A 19,947-nucleotide genomic window follows, 5' to 3' on the forward strand; every position below is an offset into this window, starting at 1 on the left:
CTACCCAAACACTGGGTTGTTATGTCTGACCCAGGCAGGATCTGGGTAACACAAAAACTACCCAAACACTGGGTTGTTATGTCTGACCCAGGATCTGGGTAACACAAAAACTACCCAAACACTGGGTTGTTATGTCTGACCCAGGCAGGATCTGGGTAACACAAAAACTACCCAAACACTGGGTTGTTATGTCTGACCCAGGATCTGGGTAACACAAAAACTACCCAAACACTGGGTTGTTACGTCTGACCCAGGAGCTGGGTAACACAAAAACTACCCAAACACTGGGTTGTTACGTCTGACCCAGGAGCTGGGTAACACAAAAACTACCCAAACACTGGGTTGTTATGTCTGACCCAGGCAGGATCTGGGTAACACAAAAACTACCCAAACACTGGGTTGTTATGTCTGACCCAGGATCTGGGTAACACAAAAACTACCCAAACACTGGGTTGTTACGTCTGACCCAGGAGCTGGTTAACACAAACTCTACCCAAACACTGGGTTGTTATATCTGACCCAGGATCTGGTTAACACAAACTCTACCCAAACACTGGGTTGTTATATCTGACCCAGGATCCGGGTAACACAAAAACTACCCAAACACTGAAAAAATAACCCCAGAAAATTGACCCAAAAGGCTCAACCCAGGATTTGGGTAGAAAAAATAACCCAGGATTTCTTAGAGTATGTGAGCGCATATGAAATTTCAGTCCCGCAGAACCAATAACCCACGCAAAACTTCTCAAACTGTCCTAGTTAAGAGAATATTTTAAGACCTCCCAGACGGGTTGGTTTACTCGCCACATCAGGACAGTCTCTCTCTCAAGACGTCAAGCACACGAGAGAAGGAAGACTTACAGAAGACTGAGAGAGCGTCAGTTCAGTAAACATCAGCTGAATGAGAGATGGTGTTATATATCCATTAATAAACGGCTGGAGCAGAAACAGAACAAACTGCAAAATGACACCGGAGAGGAAAAACTAAGTGATGAAGTCGTAACAGAAAGGGCTGTCAGGATGTCATCGAAGATCTTTGCTAATGCGCTAATAACTCACGCGACACATTTAGCTGATGGCGGCTCAATGAGGCATCTCACAACGATCCGGATGTGAAAACAACATATGCTCAAATAACTCTAACCATGATTCTACGCTCAGCCTATTTCGTGGAAACCATTTCAATAGAAATCTGCATAATAACCCCAAACAAAACAAACAAACAAACAAACAAACAAACAAACAAACAAACAAACAAACAAACAGTGTTGATTATTCCAGCAAGAGGCAGCGACGCTCGTCTCCCACATCCAATTACTTATAAACAATCTTTGAAATGCCACCAAAAGAAATTTGTATTTAATTTATTTATATTTCATTATATTTAACTTGCAATTTAAGGACCGTAATGGAAGATTTCACACACAGAGTTTAGATTGAGCCAGGATTAGGCTTTAGTTCAAATAGGATATTTAAGTAGCTTTTATAAACATGCCTTAGATAATAATAAAAAAACATTACTGGTGTGCATCTTGAGACAAAACAATGACACTGACATATTTACATATTAAAAACATGCACTGTAGTCTGCGACTAGACTTAGGCCTCGAAACTGGGGGTTTATTTCTCATAATGCTCTAATTTGCTCAAAAGGTGCGTCTGATTTCACGTACTTGCGCACAATTTTATGTCCTCACTGAAAATTGCAGCAAGTAGTGTTTATTTTACTGAAAATAAAAAAAAAATAATAAAAATGTCTATTTATAAATAAATAATACAAGATACGTAACATATTTGTATTTACTCACCCCTAAAATAAAATAAAAATATGTATTAATTTATAATTAATAAAAGATGCATCCATTATTTTTGTTTGTATGAATGTATTTATTTATAAATAACTAAATAAATAACTAATTGACTTCTACAACTAAATGAGTGGTTTGTTACCACAATAACCATGTGGACTAAACGTTACATTTTCTCAAAGCGTGTAGTTTTGCACTACTGTCAAGAGTGTGTGAGTTTTGATTTTGGTTTGGCAGTTTGCCACAGCTCCTGACACTCTTGCATGAATCAATGTATCATCTTTTCCTAATGACAGACCTGTCTCAGAAAGACAGCATTGTTCAACAGCGTTCATGAAAGCAGCCATTCGTTTCATCGTGCATATACACAATGCGAGTTGCTATAGCGATGTTTATTACTTACACTACAGACGTCATTCTGGCACCATGAATAGAGATATTCTTCAAACAGACTAATAAAGACAGCTCTGCTAATGAGGCGCATGTTTTTCCTACAGTGCTTTCTGAGCATTAGGGCTTTGCTTTGGACTGTAATCTGCCTTCAGGAACGCCGGAGAGCCAATTCAAACCCCGCAGGCCCTTTTACGGACGTAATTTAGTTGTGTTTTCTACACGGCCTGTGCTTTCATCATGTGTCTGCTCATTGTGGATATGCCTTCAAGAGGGACCTGGTCATTTCACAAGGTGTTGCGCTTTTAAACCTCCACATGCTGAATTATATACATGCATCATAGCGCTTTGCATGTGCAGAGCTGAGATCTGAAAACATAACACTGTTGATTTCAAAAGGATGGCTCACCATAGTTCGTCATTTAATCACCCTCATTTTGTTCCGAACTCAAAGGTTACTTTCTCTGTGAGACACAAAAGAAGAGCATTTACTGTGTTGATGTGGCACTTTTGCATTTTGAACATGCAAATTTGTCTTTCAACTAGGGAAATGGTCCGTTGTAAGAAGTAGGGATGTGTCAAGAATTTGGGAAAGGAGATAACGGATTCTACTGAGCCCCTAAAGCAGAGAAATATGAGAAGGGAGGAAAAAATATATGCCAATGCTTTGCATTCTCGCATAATTATATATTTGGGTGATTATATTGTATATAACTTGCAGGCATCAGGAAGCCGCTATCAGTATACGGATTATTGAAAACGTTTTTGAATGCGCTTTTTACTTTCACTTTCCAATTCGCGATTATGTGTACTGTGTGTATAGGGAACGGCGGGGAAAAACTGCCATATAGATATTTTTAATATGATCTCATAATTTGGCGGCAGGAATATTAGGCTGCTGTCACTTTAAGACCTGACGCACTGATCCATTATACTGTTACACATGCGTTTTCTTTCTCAACTGTTTACGTTCGCTTAAAACAACTGACTGTGTTTACGTGAATACTCACCAAGACTGGCATTTTGACATTATTTTGTTTGTATTTGACTGTTTAAGTGCAATAAGCGGCAAACAATAGCTCAATTTAGTGCTGAGAGGCGACTTTATGTGCTGCACTTTGAGTGTGAGTACAACATCTGCGGGAATGAGTCAAATTATGCGTAATACATGCAATCCCGCACTGAAATTCAAGCCCTGTAATGGCAGCAATATTTAATCTCACTGCTGTCTTAAAGAAACAATTGAGATTTTAAAATGCTTTTTCTATTTCATTGAAAAGTTTGGGGTCAGTAAGAAACTAATCAGCAAGGATGCATTAAATTGATCAAAAGTGACAGTAAATACACTTATAATGTTACAAAAGATTTATATTTCAAATAAATGTTTACACATCCTATTCATTAGATAATTCTGAAAATGTATCACGGTATGAAGCAGCACAACTTTTTTCAACATTGATATGTTTCTTGAGCATCAGATTTCTGAAGGATCATGTGACACTGAAGACTGGAGTAATGATGCTGAAAATTCAGCTTTGATCACAGGAATAAATTACATTTTAACACATAGAAAACACTATAATAATATTTCACAATATCACAGTTTTTACTGCATTTTTGATCAAATAAATGCAGCCTTGGTGAGCAGAAGAGTCGAAAACATGAAAAACTCTTAGCGACCTCACCCCTCAGAACGGTGGTTTATGTATTCTTGTGCTGAAAGCTCAGTGTTTGTTCAGTATTTGGGTCGGCACAGATTGTGTCTGTGGGGTTTCGATTTGTGCTCAAGTTCTCCGAGCGCTGAAGCACATCCTCCTCTCCGCATGACTATCCTCTTTCCTAACCTTTCCACTCTTTTTCTTTTTTCATCAGAGTTATTAATAAGCGTGTGGGAATCAGTGTTGAGGAGTGATGCATCACTCAACATATTTTAAAACAATGGAAAAATAATAATAATAATAAAAACTGCTCTAGTCTAGTCTAAAGATATTGTTCCATTAAATAGCTCTAATGTACTTCCAAATCTAATTTATTTCTGTGATGCAAAGTATATATATATATATATATATATATATATATATATATATATATATATATATATATATATATATATATATATATATATATATATATATATATATATATATATATATATATATATATATATATATATATATATATATATATATATATATATATATGCCCTTTTTTACATTTGAGCCCCTGTCTCTGCCCCTGAGGAAATCTCTGCACTTCCCTGTTGTAGTGTATGTCTACAAGGACTGACTCTGGTTTTAAATTACGTTTTGAAGAAGCTTCCTCAACTTTGTCTCTCTCTATCCGCTCAATCTCATTTCTTTAGCAGGTCAGCAGAAATGTGCTGGGTTATTTGCAGCTCTTTCTCAGTTTCAAAGGAATAAGGTTGAAGGCGTTCTGTGATTGATCTGTAACATAAGCACGAGAGAATGAAGGTAAGTTATGAAACGGACAAGAGGAATTATGTTTCTGAGGACAAGAGGCCTTGGTAGAAAACACCTCGCTGTATGAATCCAACACAAACCATATTCTTTCTTGCTACATATGAAGTCTGGTATAGGCTAAAAAAATTAGGAAAAAACTAAAAAAAAACCTTCCAGAAAAGACCACAAAACTATGAATAAGGTAGATGGCATGTAGGTAAAAAAAAACAAAAAAAAACAAAAAAAAAAAAATAAAATTAAAAATAAAAATTATTAAAAAAAGATAAATAAACTTGATATTGCTGCCAATGACACAAGCCTCCCTCATCTTAGACGGCTGACCTCTGAGATAGAGGAATAGTTTCTAAACATGTCTTGAGGAGTTTTCCAACAGTGAGGACAGGACGTTTCAGGGCCAGAATGACCTGGTTTGGATGGCCAGCACATGCAGACAGTCTCAGGGCTGTTTGAGTGGACACTGACGCCTGCTCCTCAGACCATGAGCTCAATTCATTTCACAGCGGGACGCGCTCAGGCCTGTGGGCGGAAATCAGCTTCCTACCGGGCCAGATCTGTTCAGATTAACACCTCCTCACCACATACATGCATAACAGCACAACACAAATCACTCTCACAAGTAACTGTTCCACAGCGATTCCAGAAGAACCTTTTTTGGTTCCCCAAGAACCTTTCAGTTAAAACTAAAAAAATGCTCTTAGTGTGAAGAACATTTTTTTAAAATCTATAAAGAACCTTTTGTGCAATAGAAAAGTTCCATGGATGTTAAAGGTTCTTCATGGAACCATAGATGCAAATGAAATTAAATAAAAACAAATCTAAACAAAACTAAACACTTTTATTTTTAGGAAACAGACCAAAAAAACAAACAAAACAACAATAGAACCGTATGCAAGAACCGTTTTTAGATCCCAAGAGAAGGATCTTCATGTAACCATATGCAAATAAAATAAAATAAAATAAAATAAAATAAAATAAAATAAAATAAAATAAAATAAAATAAAATAAAATAAAATAAAATAAAATAAAGACAAAGTCTAAACAAAAATAAACTAAAAGATGTGTATTTTTTTGGAAACAAACTAAACCAAACAAAAACCAAAACAAACCAAAAAAAAGAAAAAAAGAAAACCTAAAATGTGTGTATTTTTTGAACAAACTAAAACTACACTAAACTAAACTAAACTAAACTAAACTAAACTAAACTAAACTAAACTAAACTAAACTAAACTAAACTAAACTAAACTAAACTAAACTACTGTAAACTAAAATGAACTAAACTAAACTAAACTAAACTAAACTAAACATTTTGCAACGATGTCATAAAATAATCGTTTTTGGTTCCCAAGATAACCTTTCAGTAAAAAGTTTTTTTTTTTTTTTTTTTTTTTTTTTTTTACATTTTACTTTACTTTACTAGCTTTTGTTGTGAACTGTGGGGAAATATGTGTGAGAATGTCATTCTAATTGGTTGTCTTTGACCCACAGGAATGCAACAACTTTGAAAAGGCTCTTACTTTCCTTTCCTGGTCCCACACACAATTACTAAAGCAGAGCAGATTTCAATTCCATACTTAAATCCTCCCAACATCCTATGAGAGCTGTTTTGTTGGGCCATTTTGGGTTCGTTTTCCTATTTTGAGGCGCAGAAGTCTGTATTTTGTGGAGAACACGGGAAAGTGCTTGTTATTCATGACCATTCAGATTGTGTGGAAAAACATTTGTCAGTTCAGTCTGACTGTGTTTCTGCTTTTTGGATTTGAAATAATAAAAAAAAAAAAAAAAGTGCATTTTTGCACGTTTGTTATTGTCAGAAATGTCTAAAAAATGAAAGAAAAAAAATCTTGTTGGGAGAAACTCAAAAGTTTTTAACAACAAACATAATTTGAAAAATCATTCATGTCACAAACAAGTTTGTAGTTTGTTCAACTCACTAACTTACATTAGATTCTTGCCTTAACAAATACTACTAATTGCATAGAAATTGTAGTTGTTATTTACATAACAAAATATTTGATGGTAAACACTGATTACATAGTTTGCTTCTTTTCATTTTAAAATATACTAATTTCAGCTTTAGCATGAAATGTTACTGATGAGTGAAACTCAAGAAAGGCAGGCTTTCAAAACGCCTTTTAGATTGCCAACTTTCTCTTTTAAAAAGTTCATTTTAGTGCTCTTCATCAGAAAGCTGTCTTCATGAATAATTCATGGCTTTATTAATGAGCTTATGGAGCATAGTAAAGTAATGCAGCCCTTGAATGATGCTCTCCTCTTCTAAAGCACACGAAATAAGCAGCCCTAAATGAATGCGTGTATGCCTGCACTCTGAATTAATAATTAAACCACTGACCTGTGCATGACTTTGAAACTAAACATCCCGTATATACAACCAGACCTTATTCCAAAACTTTCCAAAAACTAAACAAACAAAAAACCTGTGATTTCAAAGACACTCAAAAGGACCAGTAGAAATGTCATGCACCATTATGACTGTGATGTCATACAAAAACATTCCCTACGAATCTTAGAATGCACTTCCTGAAAAGTTCCTTTATAGAGCATCTGGTGACGATGTCACAGAGACACACTGTCCTAGACCTGGACTCCTCAGTGATGTCACCTCTCAGCAGTCCATTTAAACGGGTCATGACAGGGATTTTTTTAGTTCCACACACACACACACACACACACACACACACACACACACACACACACACACGAACAAAAGTCTCTTTATGAACTCTTCTTTAATCTGTACCTCGTTTACAAATCAAAATGTTCAGAACAAACATAAAATCCTCAGATGCAATCCAGGATGCTATTAAAATAAAGCAACCATTTGTTTCCAGCGCTAAAATCCTTCGGAAGTCTGTCCAGAGATGCAAACGAGCTGTTTAAACTGAACTTGTTTAAAGGAAACGTTCTTTTGCTTCCATTTATCCTGTTGTTGAAAGACTCTGAACTGAACACACATCTGTATACTGTATCCAGTGTAGACAGCGTCAGTTATTATAATGGCTTTATTACTCACATCCAGTGTAGGCAAATATCAGCCATAAATCGACCTACGATGCAATGATATATAATCGATGTCTTGCTCTGTAGGCAGTCATATGCAAATGTATTTGCCCGTGTGACCCGCAGTATACAAATGAGCCGTTTTTGGAGTTTGATTAAATAAATACTTTTTTAAAATTAAACATGAAAAGAAAAAAATGGCCTCTGAGCAAAAAATGCTTTGAATTATGTTACACAAATTAAACACAAAAACGCAATAAATTATGAATCTCACTGGACTGAGATGTTGCTTGATAACAATAAAAAACTACACTTACAAAATGTTTACACAAGACACAAGCAATGGAATAAAACTTATAATATAATGCACTGTGTATATATATTTATATATATATATATATATATTTATATATTTAAGTTGTAAATTATGTTTTACAAGAAAATACTATTTCATTCTTTCTACTTTAACATTTTTGGCAATTCAATGTACAGTGTTACTTGCTGTTTCTTAGCAATTACTTGAGAAATTGACCAGCAATTTCTTAGTAAATTCAACGCTATCTCACGACCAATTCGTACAAATTCGTACGAGTGATTAAAAGGTGGCTAATTCGTACGAATTTGTATGACCTCACTCATACGAATTTGTATGATTTGTCTAAACTCACGTGATGGTTAGGTTTAGGGACGGGGTCAGGCGTAGGTCATTCATACGAATTCATACGAACTGGGAACCTGTGAAATATGTAAGATTTAGCAAAAATCTTACTAATTCGTACGAGTGAGGTCGTATGAATTCTTACGAATTATCCACCTCGTAAAATTGATCGGGTTGGTAAATCCCACACCAAATGTTTGAGTGTAGTAAACAGCATCTGCACTCAGCAGAGAATCACGCCGCAGTGATTTATGAAGCGTGCTGCACCTGAGAAGACTTTTCTGAATTCTGATCGCATGCTGCATTGGTTTATGCTTCTCCTTTCGGTCCATAACACAGCATGCTATCAGAATTCAGACGGCATCAGAGGCAAAGCGTACACTGATACACACGCATGCATACAAACACAGTCTGATCAGCAGTGTGATATAATAACAGTGTGCTTTCACTGAGTAAATGCTCATCTCACTGCTGAATAATGCAGGGACTCCACTAATAAAACCTACAGTGCAAACTTAAAGGGCACCTATTATGCAAAATTCACTTTTACATGGTGTTTGAACATAAATGTGTGTTGGCAGTGTGTGAGCAAAACCACCCTAGAATGATAAAAATCCACCCAGTAGTTTTTTTACTATCTCAATAAATCATAAGCACTGTCTCAGAACACCCTGTTCTAGATTTTCCTCATTGTGACGTAGAAATGAGCTAAGCCCCACCGACGTGATTTGATTGACATCTGGTTTTGGCATAGACCCCGCCCTCGGTGATCTGCATCCTCCATTGTTCGACAGCCGGTAATGTCTCCTAAGAAGTGTGTTGTGGGATGTAAGAATGGACATACTAGTCTTCACTGACATCAGAGCCACTGAAAACGCAGCGGATGGATTCTATTTATGAAGAAAAGGCACCACTTAAACTTCCTAAATACGAGATTCATTTTCTGACTGACTGTTTAGTGAACGAGGGTCAAAGTTAATCCTAGAGTGTGGATCGTTGCCTACAGTTCGCTATCCAACGTCACCTCCAGAAGAAGTAAGTGTATTTTATGATTTTTGAGCAAATAGTCATTTCAATCGATGTCAGCAAGTTCAACAACAAATGCGTCTAAAGCTATTTATTGTCGTCGTCAACTCGTCATAGGATGTCTCAACAAACAACTTCAGACAGTTTTATGTCACGTAGGCATTTTTTTGCAGCATTTACAAATGTAAATAAATTAAGGTCTGCTCTATCTCCATAGACAGTAGGCTATATAAACGTCTATCTCCCTCCCCTTAAGAAATAAATAAAAAAATTTGTTTGTACTTCACAGTAGTGTGTGTGTGTGTAGTTTCAAAAAATTGCGCGAACGTTATCACAGTTCGTGTGTGTGTGTGTGTGTGTGTGTGTGTGTTGCACATCCATAATGGCAAAAGGGACGGGATTAAAACTTTGTAAGTACATAAATGTATCAAATAACCATTCCGAGACGTTTAGTCCATTCTCATTCGTGTTTATTCTGTTCCGGAGTCTCTTCATCATCTGGGTCCAGCAGCAGGGCGGGGATTATGCAGCTCATTTACATTTAAAGTGGTACACCAAAAACAGGTCTTTTTAAAACAGGCCCCAAAAATGACATTTTCAAATGGTTATAATAAATTAACTGTGGCGTATTTTGTGCTGAAACTTCACAAATGCATTCTGGGGACACCCAAGACCAATATTACATCTTCTAAAAAGGGGCATAATAGGTGCCCTTTAAGATTAATTATTCTAAATAGATTCTCAAATGAAACAAAAACTAAAGGCCCGTTCGCACAAAGGACGATAACTAACTATAACAATAAAGAAATAGTTCTAAAAATAATTTTAAATGTAAAAGAATAACAGTGTCCATACAACAACTATAACAATAACGACAAAAACAATAGCTGTGTTTACATGGACCCTAATAATCCGACTGTAATCAGAGTACTAGAATAAAAAAAGTCACGTCAATCAGAATGAATTGGTTAAAAACCGATTAAAATGAATTTGGATTGTAAGCGGTGATTTAAACTTTTCTAATCCGATCGGGAGGACATATAAACACTTGATCGGATTGAAACCCGAAATGGGAAACTTCTGCACATGTGCAATGATGTAGAAATTGTGTAATGACGTATGGAACGAGCCATTGTTGTTGAATGCAGTGTTATAAATGACTGATGTGCTATTGTAAAACTCTCCTTCCACTCATCGTCTTTGAAGTGGAACAGGACAACAACCCACCAGTCCTTGTTTCGGACTCTCATCCACAGACGCCGTGCTTTGGGCGAGGGAAGGGGCGTTTTTACTGCGTAATAAATATAAGCAGCAAGGCACAATGGTTCATGTACTTGTTGTCTCCTAATTATTGTCTTGAAATAGATATATATTAAGGGCCAGATTTACTAACAGCTTGCGCCAGTGAAAACCATCTTTCACATAAAAAAGATACTGTCAGGATTTGCTATAGACACACAGTGAAAACTTGGCGCTGAAAAGGTGTGGACAGGGTTATTTTTGTGGCCGATCTTTTTGCAAATGCATTTGTAGGAGTTTCCCTTTCAGACACTAAAATTATGTGAGGAGTTTATTTAAATTTATTAAGGTGATTTACTAAGGTTTGCACTCATCAATTTACTGGTATTTGCACCATTATTTACCACCATAAAAAAGCATGTCTTAAAACAGATGCTAATTTGCACTGTTATTGGTAGATTGTGTTGGTCATTGTGGAAATGATAGGGCTGCGTCTGTGTTCTGTAATTTATGCGTCGTCAATAGATCATGCGCCGAACTTTCCACGCACTTATGGGATTGCGCTCTCGCGCTAATTTGTCCTGTTTAGTAAATCTGTCCCTAAGTATGCTCTTTAAAACAAAGAAATGAAGCAATATGGGAAAATGGTTGGTATGAACAAACAGTGGTAAACTGAATTTGTGCAGTGTGCGCATATCAAAAAATCAATTTCAGTTTGAAGCTTGTGACATATAAACACACATCAACCCGATCACTTTATTTAGCGTTCATGTAAACACTAAATTCGGATTCATCAACAAACTGTGTCCATGGGCCCTATTTTAGCGATCTAAGGACATGGTCTAAAGCACAAAGCGCAAGTTCACTTAGGCCATGTCTGAATCCACTTTTGCTAGTTTAATGACGGGAAAAATGGTCGGTGCTTCCGGCGCATGGTCTAAAAGGGTTGTCCCTATTCTCTTAATGAGTAATGGGTGTATTGACCAACTGAAACCTGGTCTAAAGTCAATGGCACAGTCTATTTCAGTTGCCTCAAAATAGCAACGCACCTGAACACACCTCGTTTTCAGACCAGCAGCCCATGAGTGCACAAATGTTCACAAATCCATTTGCTATTTAAACAAAGTGGCGCAGGACGTGAAAATGATAACTGCGTCGGGCTGATACTAGCAAAAAAAACACTTACGTTGCGTCTGGCGCTGCATTGCACATGGGTCCCCCATATGACAGCCAATCAGAATCCATCCTGCTTTAAGAGCTGGAACATTTAAAGCGGCAGACGACATAACCACAGCGCTTACATAAAATAAACAGAACAATATGATATGATGTTGGTGTGTACGCTAATATAGTAATCTTATAGTTACCATTAATGGTGTGAATGGGCAGTATACAGATTCAGGGAGAAAAAAGAAAGAGCAAAGGACTAGAAAAGGAAGACAGTAAAGAGACATACTGCTGAAATAATTTGCACACCATAAGAAAACCCTTTGCATTTGAACTAGGTCCTGCAGGGGTGCTTTATCTGCGCTCTGCACGATCCCAAAGGCACGGAGGAGTAATGAGGACACAGGGCAGAGAAACCTGCTCTCCTTCGGACATATTTTCAGACTGAGCTCCCTCTGCTGTCATTAAACAGGTCATCTACCATGAGGAGCCACTTCAAGTGTCCAGAGCAATTTTTCCAATATGACCATTTCAATCTCAACCTTCTGACCTGATACTAATAAAGCAAACCGTTAAAGCAGCTGACCGAGAAAAGCAGAGCCGAGTTCCTCTCCAGTTCCATATTATGCCAATTATACAATGGTCAAAGGAATTCCTAGGTGATTTTCACACTGCAATCTGCCTCTCAGAAAAAAGAAAGAAACGAAATTACATGTATTTTGTGTCCCACAACAGAAAGTAAGTTTTGGTTTGGAACGAGAAATTATGACTGAATGTTCATTTTTGGGTGAACGATACCTTTAAGACCCAGTTTGGCACATGCTTGAAAAAGTCCATTCTTATTCTAAAGTCAAATATAAACAATGCAGAATCACTTGAATAATTCTGATGTTTATTATTCAGCATGTCACTGTTTCACAAATGAGCTGGATATTAGAAATCGGTCTTGCGTGAATGTCAACACAAAGCTCACAGTTGGTTTCAACCTCTCCTCCTTTTCAAGGACAATATTTCTCACATTGTTTTTAAGTATTTTTCTTTTCCACCCATATGCAATGTGCATATATAATATACACTACCATTACTACGTTAGGGGTCAGTAAACTAGTCAAACTAGCATAAATATTTAGCCACTAAATGCACTGGCCTCTGCATTGCAGAGATAAAGACGTTTTTGGCATCATGCCTCAAATTTGTTGATGCGGTAAACGAAAACAGTTTAGTCTGTCAGCACGAAATCTATAACTTTTTGTCAACACAGTCTAAAGATGACCTGACTCAAATTTAGTGAAAATTGGGCAAACAGTCTAAGAGAGTTAAAAAAAGTAGGTTTTTAAAGAAAAAAAATGGCAGACAGGAAGTTCGTCTGACTATGGCAAAATTGATATCTATGTTCTCGACACGACCCAAGGAATCCATTAAGACCAGTTACATTACAGTAGGTTAATGTAATCAAAAGTTATTAGCATTTTTGGAAATTTCATTATACCTTCTGACCACAAGGTGGTCCCTGGTGGCCCCGAATCCCCGAGTACTTTTAGGTCATGGTTCTGAAGAAACATACCAAGTTTTGAAATGGTACACCAATGCATTCGTAAAATATAGCATTTATCAACAAAATATTTTTTTTTGGCCGATATGGGAAAATTAAATATCGTTCAACTCTGCATGCTGCACCAAATCAAATTTATGAAAACAAGCATAACACACACCAAGTTTGGTCAGAGTGAAATAGCCTTACATTCATTTTGGCAGTCACTTCGTTGAATTTGTTGAAAAAAAAAATTACGGCACAGTCTGAAGATGATCTGGTTCAATTTACGGGAAAATGGGCTATAGGAAGAGTTTATAAAAGTAGGTTTAGCAGGAAATTAAAAATGGCAGAAAAAAAATTCATGACAGAAAATGACGTCTTATAGGGAAATCGAATCGAAGGGAAAAGATCCCTTAGAGTTCAAAAGTTACTAGCATAAACATGAGTACAAATTTGGACAGTTTGTGGCGCTAGAGGATTGAGACTCCAAATTTGCTATAGTGACATTTTAGACTGTCCTCTATCCGTGTGCCAAATTTCATAACAAATAACATAACGTGAGATAACAAGTAAACTTGAATTATAAATGTTTAGATATTTGTACCCAAAGAGGGAAATTCTTGACATTTTTGAGGTGTTTAAAAACATCCAAACTAATCAATAAACCTAATCAATCACCCGGGAAGCCGGACCACCGTTGGTCCCTGGTGACATATTTCCTGTTAAAAATTTTTGATGTGGCGAACAACACCGCAACCGTCAGAAAGACCACACAAAAGCTCTCGGGCTGCGGGCGAGTAAATCAGCAGACATGATAAACGGACGCTCTGTCTGACAGAGAGCTTCTTGATCTCTCCGCCGTGTCATTTAGACGGATGGCTCGGATTGGCCCAGGTCATTACCGCCCGACGTCTCCTCGGCAATGCTGTCAAATAAATCTCCAGAAGCCCGCCGTCTGCCCCACCCGGCCCGTAAATCACCCCGATGATGAAGTGACAGACAGGTGGAGGTGTCTCTCTGGTCAAGGGCTTACCTGGAGTCTCACACTCTATACAGCATCTACTGCAAGTCTGATGTATCAAAATTCAGTTCACGTTTATTTGAATTCCCCTTACTTTTAACGATATATCCCAGACAGCAACATAGTATCGGCCCAGATCCGGCTCACATCTGGTACATGTGGATTTAACAGATGGCTCAGTCTGGTGGGATTGTTCTCTTCTGCTCTGATTGGTCAGATGGCTCAGTCTGGTGGGATTGGTCTCTTCTGCTCTGATTGGTCAGATGGCCCAGTCTGTTGTGATTGGTCTACTCTGCTCTGATTAGTCAGATGGCCCAGTCTGTTGTGATTGGTCTACTCTGCTCTGATTGGTCAAACGGCCCAGTCTGTTGTGATTGGTCTACTCTGCTCTGATTGGTCAGATGGCTCAGTCTGGTGGGATTGGTCTCTTCTGCTCTGATTGGTCAGATGGCCCAGTCTGTTGTGATTGGTCTACTCTGCTCTGATTGGTCAGATGGCCCAGTCTGTTGTGATTGGTCTACTCCGCTCTGATTGGTCAGACAGCCCAGTCTGTTGTGATTGGTCTACTCTGCTCTGATTGGTCAAACGGCCCAGTCTGTTGTGATTGGTCTACTCTGCTCTGATTGGTCAAACGGCCCAGTCTGTTGTGATTGGTCTACTCTACACTGATTGGCCAGATGGCCCAGTCTGTTGTGATTGGTCTACTCTGCTCTGATTGGTCAGATGGTTCAGTCTGTTGTGATTGGTCTACTCTGCTCTGATTAGTCAGATGGTCCAGTCTGTTGTGATTGGTCTACTCTGCTCTGATTGGTCAGATGACTCAGTCTGTTGTGATTGGTCTACTCTGCTCTGATTGGTCAAACGGCCCAGTCTGTTGTGATTGGTCTACTCTGCTCTGATTGGTCAAACGGCCCAGTCTGTTGTGATTGGTCTACTCTGCTCTGATTGGTCAAACAGCCCAGTCTGTTGTGATTGGTCTACTCTACACTGATTAGCCAGACGGCCCAGTCTGTTGTGATTGGTCTATTCTGCTCTGATTGGTCAGATGGCCCAGTCTGTTGTGATTGGTCTACTCTGCTCTGATTGGTCAGATGGTCCAGTCTGTCATGATTGGTTAGTTAACGTCATGTATTCAGTTAAACAGACACAATGAATATCTCAGGCAGCTACTACAACATAATGCTCATAACGATTACAAATATTTGACAGTTTCATATTCGATCCAAAGTTGGCGTCATCTGAGGTCTTCGCAAGTGTGGCGTCGGCTGAAATCAATCAATATTAGTCAATAACAGTAGCGCCAGCTCTTGTGGTCAAATATTATTTTGGGATAAAGGCAAATTTGACACCTTAAAGTGCTTGATGTACTCAGTGCAACAAGACGCTGTTTTGAAACCAAGCTGCAAAAGCTACGAATTTAGCACAGTAGAAGTGTTCTGAGTTTATGCATCACATCATGTAGGCAAGGAAGACCATGAATGAAATCTCTTAAACAGGGCTGTGGGAAAAGCTTTCTGTTATGTTTTTGGAAGTGTTTAGGGTTAAGAGTTTAAGGGTGTTCATTGAGATTAACGGCATGCGTTTGATGTGTAAATTGTTAAGACGTGTTGCCTTCACAACAGATGATTGATGTGAGCAGTATTACACGGTTAGGCAAGGTTATACTACTTTACACAAACCCTGTCAGTCACATTGGCGGATCTGTCTGCTGTTCATCATGACTGGCAGCTGTTTCTGTCTAAGTGGATCTGACCGATCCTTGGCACTGGTCTCCAAAACGCCAGACTCTGTTTGGACGTCTAAACAGGTGTGAGACTTCAGTTGCTGATGGCATCAGAGCTGAAACACTGCCAGAGGTATTACCTTTCTGCTCACGGCGCGGCTGGAAATCTGCTGCGAGTACACACCAGGTCCTTGCGGACGGGCATAAAACTTCTACCAGAGAAATTAAAACACAACACAGCAGCTGTAACACAGTCTATTAGCTCTGATAGGACCAATGGGATTTCTTTGACCTGCATATGAACACATGCATGCCAGGGCTACTATAGTTAACTACAACCAAAACCAGTCACTTGAAATAAAATACATTTGATCTGAAACAAATTAAAATGAATTATGATAACTTTTGAAATTTATTTAGGTCTCCTACAATAAGTTTACATGCATCCAAGGTCAAAAAACACCTTTGATTTTCTCATAATATACATTGCAGCATCAGCTCTTTTCTTACAGTGTCTGAAACAGTTCGATAAAGAATTCAGTCTCTCTAAACCCCTACTTTCTGATAACCTACTCTGCTCTGATTGGTCAAACGGCCCAGCTGCTGTGATTGGTCTACTCTGCTCTGATTGGTCAAACAGCTCAGTCTACTGTGATTGGTCAGATGGCTCAGTCTGTTGTGATTGGTCTACTCTGCTCTGATTGGTCAAACAGCTCAGTCTGCTGTGATTGGTCTACTCTGCTCTGATTGGTCAAACGGCCCAGCTGCTGTGATTGGTCAACTCTGCTCTGATTGGTCAAACAGCTCAGTCTGCTGTGATTGATCAAACGGCCCAGCTGCTGTGATTGGTCTACTCTGCTCTGATTGGTCAAACAGCTCAGTCTGCTCTGATTGGTCAGATGGCTCAGTCTGTTGTGATTGATCTACTCTGCTGTGATTGGTCAGATGGCTCAGTCTGTTGTGATTGGTCTACTCTGCTCTGATTGGTCAGATGGTTCAGTCTGTTGTGATTGGTCTACTCTGCTCTGATTGGTCAAACAGCTCAGTCTGCTCTGATTGGTCAGATGGCTCAGTCTGTTGTGATTGATCTACTCTGCTGTGATTGGTCAGATGGCTCAGTCTGTTGTGACTGGTCTACTCTGCTCTGATTGGTCAGATGGCTCAGTCTGTTGTGATTGGTCTACTCTGCTCTGATTGGTCAGAAAAAAAAAGATATAATAATTATAATAATTATAATGGCAAAAACTAAACAAAACAAAATTGAAAACAGAAAATGTGAAAATATAAACAAAAACAAACCTAAAACATTGATGAAAAAAATGCATGTATGCATAAACTACATGAGAGCATTGTGCAAAATCAAAATTGCATTCAGTTCCCCCAACAACAGTTTGCAGCACAAACGATACTTCTGGGTTTGTTAAATCACTAACTCTGAATATGAGCAATAGTAACAGCAACGCTTGCTAGTGCAAACAGCACTAATTATGTTTGTTGAGAGTTCACAGTATAATTAAAGCTGCAATTATTGCAGGTCAGCTGAATAATCCCAGGGTTTAAACAAAGAGGGATTTAAGCTGGTTTAGAGCCAAACGTTTTTGTTGAATTATATGGCACAGTGGTTAAAAGGATCACCATGGTAACAGCGAGGAGAAATCCGCAACAACAGTCATTAATAACCTAGAGATACTGTACTGGGAAAAAGGCTAGAAATGAACCAACACTAAACTTGCTCCTGCTGGTACGGGAGGTGAAATTAATCAAAAAGTTAATTTACGTGAAGCACAAGGGAGCAAATTAAAGCAGAACCACTGCTCATAAATGTCGTTTACCCAACAAACACCTACATTAAACTATGAAACTATAAATCACTACATATATGTCACATTCTGTATTATGTCAAAACACCCTCACATACGGACACAAAAACGCACAACCCAACATTCCAGTTGAGCAAGATTCAAATCTTTCCTCGAACTGACATTCGACAGAACATATCCGTCCGTCTTCTAGACAGACCACTGCAAAAAAATCTTAAATATAGCAAAAATCTCTTAAAATCGAGCAAAACAATCTTGTTAGTGCATGGTAAAAATGACTAAAACTAGCATAAATATTTAGCCACTAAAAATATTAATGGTCTAAAAACTAGCTGGAAAACGCTTAAAATTCTAATACCCTTCAAAAGATTGTGGTCAGAAAGATTTTTTAAAATATTTTCATAAAGGATGCATTAAACTGATCAAAAGTGACAGTATTTATAATGATACTATATAAAAGATACACTAAAATTACTTAATATTCAATGTTTCTAATACAATTAACGTGATAATATTTGTACGTAGTACAAATAATGGTGCACGATATTAGAAAATTTTTGCTCTTGGTTTTCTCTTCTCAAGAGGGGCATTTAGCGCACAGTTGTTTCATAAGTGTGGCTTCCGACAGATTGCAGAACATCCCAACCTCAGTCAGGACTCAGGACACAAAGCTCATCCGTAAGGAACACGTATGTTGTGTTTTAAGTGCATGAATGAAGCACGATACATACTGTAGGACAGAGGAACGTCCAGCTCGCCCTGCCACGACTGCCCAAGATCGTCAACAGAGTGCTGCGCTGCAGAAACACAAACACACACACACATCAACATATTTCATGCACAAACACTGAGGACTTCACGCTCTGTAAACATGAAATGCTCCTTAATATCAATATAAACACTTTCAAGCATCAAAAAATGTGCTTAATAGACATCGACCAGAGTTGTTATTGTAAAGCTTTACAGAGATAAACGTATAATTTAAGGTAACAGAGATTGTTTTGGCTTTATAGCGGTTCTTTAATAAAGTTATTTTCCAGCTAAAGTTAGTTTTGATTGATTCGCTTCCGTCGCAACGATCATTTGTTATTAAATTAGGGGCCGCTAAGACGACACCATTCTCTCTACACAGACTTTAAACGCGAACCTGTGAGAAACGCTGATGGCGTTCACATGCGCATTAAGAATGTGTTCTATAGTTATGTGCGTTTGAATATATGTGCACAGGTTTGGAATTCCCTACAAACCAAGCCTAAACAAAGTACTGGTGTTTCCTTATAATTTTTGATACAGAATTTTATTTTATTTTATCAATTCGGGGTAGGTACGCGAATTGAGTTTCAAGACAACGCTTTATCTGTAGAGTGGTAAAGGGATCCTCCATAGGGAGAGACTAGTTGGCACTTCAGCACTGCGTTGAATCAACATTGTTGTTACTTGAAATAAAGCTTTAATATCAATAATTAAAAAATATCTAAACCTTGAAACTAAAACTTAAATGAAAATTAGAAATGTTCCTATGGCAACTAACTGAAATAAGTTTAAGTTGATGTAAAATGTTGTAAAACTAAGGGTCCGTTTACACTAAAAAACTTGTTGAAAACTTTTTGAAAATTATACCGTTTTTTAAAATTGTGATGTTTTTGAAAACCGCTATCGTCTCCGTGTAAACTACAAAAATGCGATTTTGTGATAACGGTGATGTCATGCGCATGCATGTTACGTGTTCAGTCTATAGGCGTGGAGTGTTTCGTTACAAAGTGGCATCGCCATCTACTGGCCTGACAGCAGAATGCAGCGTTTTTAATCGTTTCGCAGATCCGTGTGAACGAGGATCGTTTTGACAACATTATTTTCCATAGTACATGGTGTAAATGTACTGTACCCTCAAACTGATATAAACACTAAATAACACTTTACATTGAGGTTTCATTTAATTTTAACTTATTTTGTGTACATTTGTTATCTACATTAGTTAAAATGAACTAACAATTAAAAATATTTCTGAAGTATTTATTAATCATTGTTAATGTTAATGTCGACATTTGCTACTACATTATTAA

General features: G+C 37.8%; 1 protein-coding gene across 1 annotated transcript in view; it reads right to left on the reverse strand.

Annotated features, from left to right (window-relative positions):
* The window catches only part of LOC308687468 (shisa family member 6), a gene marked incomplete at its 5' end in the record, with an annotated part of 97,930 nt that overhangs the window by 44,553 nt on the left and 33,430 nt on the right, over nucleotides 1–19,947 (reverse strand). The window contains one exon of the mRNA XM_081360039.1: nucleotides 18,616–18,681. Within this exon, the coding sequence (XP_081216165.1) occupies nucleotides 18,616–18,681 (66 nt within the window). The remainder of the gene's footprint in view (nucleotides 1–18,615; nucleotides 18,682–19,947) is intronic.

This window comes from Scardinius erythrophthalmus (genome assembly GCF_964197995.2).
Source record: "Scardinius erythrophthalmus genome assembly, chromosome: 1".
NCBI lineage: Eukaryota > Metazoa > Chordata > Actinopteri > Cypriniformes > Leuciscidae > Scardinius > Scardinius erythrophthalmus.